The 6,215-nt window shown below is 36.9% G+C and overlaps 1 protein-coding gene across 1 annotated transcript in view; it reads left to right on the plus strand.

The window, feature by feature from the left end:
* LOC149142500 (TOM1-like protein 1) overlaps positions 1 to 5,739 on the plus strand; it is a 57,380-nt gene extending 51,641 nt beyond the window's left edge. Inside the window, exon 3 of the mRNA XM_089452472.1 lies at positions 5,031 to 5,739. Within this exon, the coding sequence (XP_089308598.1) occupies positions 5,031 to 5,444 (414 nt within the window). The 3' untranslated portion in view covers positions 5,445 to 5,739. The remainder of the gene's footprint in view (positions 1 to 5,030) is intronic.
* The last annotated feature ends 476 nt before the right edge of the window (positions 5,740 to 6,215 follow it).

Genomic DNA, 6,215 nt, shown 5'->3' on the forward strand with positions numbered 1-6,215 from the left:
ATGATCTCCACCTGAAGAGATGCTGGAAACAAGTCCCTGGGATCTTGGTCAAGTCCCTATTTAAAATGGAACTTGGGTACATTCTTTTATAGGAATGGGTACATTCCTTCGTTGGAATGGGTATGATCTCCCTAAGTTGTGGGAGAGATAGACACATCATTCTTGTCTTCACTTGGGATTCGGGAAGACAGAATGGAGGATTAGGGAAACATCTGGCATTCGGTGCTCTTTGAGGATGAGTTGTGGAATCCAAGATAAGAGTAGTCGTAGAGGACCGATATTCTTTGATAACTGGGAATCCAAGATAAGAATAATCGTGATGGAACACCCTGAGAACTTGGGTGAGGTATGTTCCGAGAGAGATAATGATGAGGGTGTCTATACATCATTGGTCTTGCCAACATTGAGCTCAGATCTTGTGGAGAGATAGAGCTATTAGTCAAGGCCTTGCGATGTGACAATGCTGGTTGATATGATGCTATACAGATGAGTTACCAATCCAACTCTTCTTATGAGAATTCTTCATATTGAGAATGTCCAAGTACCATTATGAATACCTCCCTAGTTAAGAGGGAGTGTTGAAAAGTGTAACTAGGTTCGGTCTTCATAATGACGTGTAATTATGATTTTGTGTAATTGATGTAAGGAAGAAAATACAATTATTATTGTAATGCTTGTCACATGGGTTTCATGAGCAAGGAATTTTGTTTTTAGTAATGGCTCCCATTTTTAGCTCTTAGGATTGATCATAAGTCAAATTAAGTCAATGTAATGTATGAAGGATCCTTCCTGGGCATGTTACATTTGTATATGAGTCAATGAAAGAGCCAAATAGACCTTCAAGACCAAGCTCAAGGATCTCATTCAAGTCAGCCTTAAATGAAATAATGAATTTGCTCCAAAAGACATGTCGGCTCACCCACAGTACAAGTCGGCCTATTATGGATGCTCCAACCACTATAAATATGGCAACTCGACTTCATTTCAGAGACAAAATTTCGGTCAAGAAGAAGTCTGCAATAGGAAGTGCGAGAATTACCCAGAAAGGAGTCTCATAACCAACGAGAAGAAGGAAGGAAGAGCAAAGGTGTTTTTGGGTTTGTTTCAGGGTTGTTCTTTTGTAACATGTGCGAAGAAGAGAGGGATCATCTGCTTCAAGAAAGGCCGAGAAGATTACAGTGATCTAAGCCTTAAGGTAATCGAATTGGGAGAAGGACAAATCAAAGGAAGGCCGAATTAAGCGAGAAGGAGTCTTTATCCTAAGCAAAGGGAATCAAGGTTTCAAAGTTGATAATTTACATGTGCTAGGGTTTCTGAAGGAAGCCAAGAAGCTATAGGTCTGAAGCAGAGAAAAAGGGAAGTTGAGATCTGAAGTATAACTGAGGTACAAATGAAGGCAAGCAATTGGACCAAGTGTTGACTTGGGTGAGGAAAGAGAAGTAGTGAAAGGGAACTTGTGTGTTGATCTTGGAGTGGCAAATAGGTGAAGGTTCTTAGTCGTGGTATTTGTCAATTGAAGTCTCTATAAGAAGAAGAATTCATTTGGGTTTTCCTCTCAATTGGGAGAGGTTTTGGCCCTCTCTGATCGCCTACATTCTGTGTCTCTTGTCTCCTTTTGGTTTATGCATTGGTAGCCGTTTGATGAAGAAGAACACTATAATAATTTAAGTAAAAGAAAGATACTAATCTAAGAATTAGAAAGCATTCACAAGCAGTTATCTAATGAAGAGAAATATCTTAATTGGTATGCCCTAGATTTCTTAACAGTTCAAGCACCTATAGCTTCATCCATAGCGTGAAGAGAAACAACTTGAATGAAGACTAGGCAGAAAACTTGGTTTATGTGCACTACAATTTTAAGTTATTGCTTCAATATTGTGATGCTGCGAAGAATGATAAAACATATGTGACTTGGGACAACAACACAGAGAAGGCTAATTTGGAGGATGGGGCCATAGTTTTAGAGTGCTTGGAAGCTGAACTTTTAGGTGATCATGATGGTGATCATATTCATGGAGTAGACATGCCACCTCCATCCACTAGCATGTTTCTAGATGGAAAAGCCTTACCTTTAGATTCACAACGTCTAATGTTACATGGGACCCATGTAGTTGCTGGTCGTGTTTTATTAACACTTTCACCCATTCTTGCGCCTCTTCTTCATAGATCATAGGAAAAGAAATTGGAAGTTTCTCATGGCAAGGGAAAAGCTTGGTAGATACTAGATCTCATTTTCCTTTTCCTGGTTAGAATTAGTCTCTAGAACTTAGTACTTTGTCTTTATTATGGCCTATTTTGTAATTATTATATGACAATTTAAATTTGAACCTTGATCTTTAAACCTACCTTTGAACTGATGATTGAATCTGAACTGATGACTGAATCTTATAATATTTTTGGTAATGAATATAATGCTCTATTTCATTTCATGGTTGATGTTATTTGTTACAAGCTGTTGATGACAAATTTTATATGTTGAAACTTGAAGGCTGATGTTGTGGTTGATGAGTGATTATTTGATGACAATGTTATAACCAGTGTTATCAATTTCAGATCAAACTAGATTGAACTAGCTGGTTTGACCATTGTTAGGGAAACCCAGTCCAAACCAGTGTCACAGACCCGAAAAAGGCTGTTTCAGTAGCGAACCAAACAGTTTTGTACAATGCTATGAAGGATGCTTTGAATGCAATTTAAAAATAAAGAAGCAATTATTTATGACTGAGGAAGCCTAGTATTTGACCATATTGCCTTACTAATGCTATGCAATTAATGGTAGTGTCAAATTCTCCTTTTAGTTAAATTTTTGATATTACCATTAATTGATTCGGGATGTTTGAGAGTGGTTCTGACCTCATTGGATTTCATATGGAGAAAGTAGAACTTTAGATCCCACTCAAAATCCGACAAATGTAACAATTTTTCAGGATTTTAGGTTTGGGGGGATTGCAACATTTACATTCGATTTTGTTATGTACGAGGCGATGGAACTAGCATTTAATCAAGAGAACCAAACGCTCTATGTACCTTGTTGTTAGTGGCATTGATTGTTGAACTCCTCTCTCATGACCCTACTAAAAATATAACCATCACTCAAACAAAATCTTGACTTGACATGCTAGGCTTTTTCTATCTTATTTTAATGCTTATAGGTTGATATTGGTGACAAAGATCCCAATACAGCCAAAGATTTTAATGATATGTAGGTATTTGTTGCGGCGTGATTTTTTTTAGATGCTAGAGGCCACCTAGGGCCTATTTGTTGATGCGTTTTCAGTTTAGAGATAGATTGCACTCGATGCTATTTTGGAGGCCATCTAGGGTCTGTTTGTTGATGCATTTTCGGTTTAGAGATAGATTGTACTCGGTGCTATTTTGGTTATGTGCACACTTACATGCTATATAAATGAAAACTTTTGCGTATTTGTGTATATACAGTTTGAACTTTGTATTCATATTGATGCACATGAAATATATGTTTTTCTTTAAAATTTGAATATTTTATTGGTTTTTGGTTGACCCTTTTTTTACCGTTTCTGGTCCGGTTTTGACCAGTTTGGTTCCGATAACATTGGTTATAACTACTAGAAGATCGATGTTATATGTGTATTAAATGGCTGATGCTTTATTGATTCATTTATTCAGTTGTTAAATCTATGTTTTCATGTTCTCTGCAGTTGATTCAACATTTTGCATGTTTTTTAATATATATATATATATATATATATATATGCATCAAAACATATAAAAATATGTATTATATAAAATATGCTGTGTTCCTGGAAGCTTTTAAAAATTGTAGTTTCTGCATCCACTCCTTGTTCCTAACAGCCTTTGTTGGACGTTGGGTAAACTAGTGCTCCCTGTTTGTTTTGTGACATGGACTAACTACCTCTGATGGATCCTTATCTCTGGTGATGTGATGTTGACTAACACCTGTGGGTTTTGGTCTAATGACAATCGTGATTCCCATCAAGTGATATCAGAGCATAGGTCACAAGTTTGATACACACTTAGCTTGCACTAGGGGAAAGATTGTTGGACATTGGATAAACCAGCACTCCCGTGTTTTCGCGACATGGACTAACAGCTTCTCGTGGATCCTTATCTCTGGTGACGCGATCGTTGACTAACACCTGCAGGGTTTGGTCTAATGGCAATCGTTATTCCCATCAGCCTTGGGTTAAACTGTTCAACTTTCCTTACCTGATTTGGTAACTTAACTTATACCTAATTTACAGATTTGGGCTAGGAATTTCTGGCTGTCAAAGATTTGGTTTAAGAATCTAGGATAATTCCTTATCTACATAATTAAAGATTTGGTTTAGGAATCTAGGATAATTGTTGTGTTTGAAACATCTTTCATGTGAGATGTTTAATTTTGGACTTGATGTAATTTATATGTATATATAATGCCTGATTGCTTGTACACATACTACTGAGAAGCATTGTGCACAGGTTCTGCACCTCTGTTGACTGCTGAAGTTTTTGCAGTGATTCTGTTCATTTCTAAATTGAACTTGACTTCAATGCTCATTTCTATCTAGTCCTTATGTCCACATTTGTGAAGACACTATGTTTGCTAAGTTCCAATTCCCTTATCAAGACGGTTGCAATACACTAAGAAGTGGTTCATTGATTGAGGTGTCTTTTAGTACGAGAAAAACAACTGGATTTTCTCGCCAAGGACGAATTAAAATTTACTCCTTCTGTCTGATCTTTGCTGGGGGAGAGCCAAAGTGGTGCTCTAAGTAAGCCCTATGAAGTACCGGTGAACAAAGTAAGATTTTTATATTTGTTACAGGTACAAGGTCTAGTGGTCTTGTGTATAGCTTACTGTTATTTGCAATGACATGCTTTCCCTCATATGTTGTGTGTCTACTGATTGTTAATAATAAGTAGGTAAAAACATATCTTTATAATAGATGTGGTCCATTCTATTAATATTTTTTTCGTGTTAAGTTTGTAAATCATTCCCCCTTTTTTATGGATGTGAAAGTGTTGTGCACTAATAATTACATTTCGTGCAGGACGACCTTACAACTACATTGGTAGAACAATGCAGACAATCTCAGTTCACTGTACGAAAACTAGTGGAGGGTGCTGGTGATAATGAACCCTTACTTTTTGAGGCTTTGAATGTCAATGATGAGATCCAACGTGTTCTTTCCAAGTATGAAGAAATGTTGAAGGTTCCAACATCCAAGTCTGCCAGTGTTTCTGAACCTGCATCTATCCCTGTTAATGTGGAAGATGAAGCTTCACCTGGTGCTGCCCAAGAAGATACTCTTATTAGGAGCCACTTTTCAAAACCCTTAAAACCTCATCCCAGGCTTGGTGAGGATGTTGCAATATCAGATCTGGATGACATGATATTTGGTAAGAAGGGAGGAAATTCTGGTGAGCGGGATTCTCACAAGGATGATCATCATAGTCTTATTTAGGTTTTCTTCGTCTTCTAGCTTGATCCCACAGAGTAGGGAGCCATAAGGAGTGTTACTTTTTACTTGTATATTCAGATTTGGACCTCCTATTTAAAAAGAGTATGGTAACATACATACATTGTAGTGTGTACATGGTTGCTTCTCCTTTATGTAAATTTTTATTCGTTCATTTTGGTTTTTCAACAATTTTTGGTGTTTGTTAAGGACCAACTGCATTGTACATGGATGTTGTCCTTAGTATGTAAATTGATTTTAGCTTATAATTGATTAGTCTGAAAGGATTTTTCTTATCTCATTCATTGGTATTTGAACTTTTCAATTGATGATGGAACCAAATTTGTGTACTGGTTGTTAATTCCTTTGACAATTTGCTGGACATGATTGGTAAGTATGAACGTTGCTTTGTGATGAACCTTGCATTAGATTAGTTATGTTGGACCTTTTTCCGGTTGTGATTTCACATATAGAACTACTGTTTACTGTAAAATGACTGAAGATTTTGAGTAAACAATCTCTTGGTCTTGGCCCTTGAATGGAAAATGGTGAAAGCAACTTGCATGTTCCCGAGTAAGTGGATCGCAAGTTAACCTTGATAGGGGATATTTGTTTACTGCTTTCTTTGCTTCTCTCTTACGGAAGGAAGATCCTTTCGAGGCCTTCCTAAGTTGATACTTAAATACATTTTACCCTGTGCCATATTTTAGTTTGTGCAGTGTTGATTTTTTTCATAAACATGATTTTGATAATGATAGAAGCGTTGGAGTTGGATGG

Source organism: Pinus tabuliformis, chromosome X (assembly GCF_031772625.1).
Source record: "Pinus tabuliformis cultivar Carrire ecotype Pingquan chromosome X, CPIR1, whole genome shotgun sequence".
NCBI lineage: Eukaryota > Viridiplantae > Streptophyta > Pinopsida > Pinales > Pinaceae > Pinus > Pinus tabuliformis.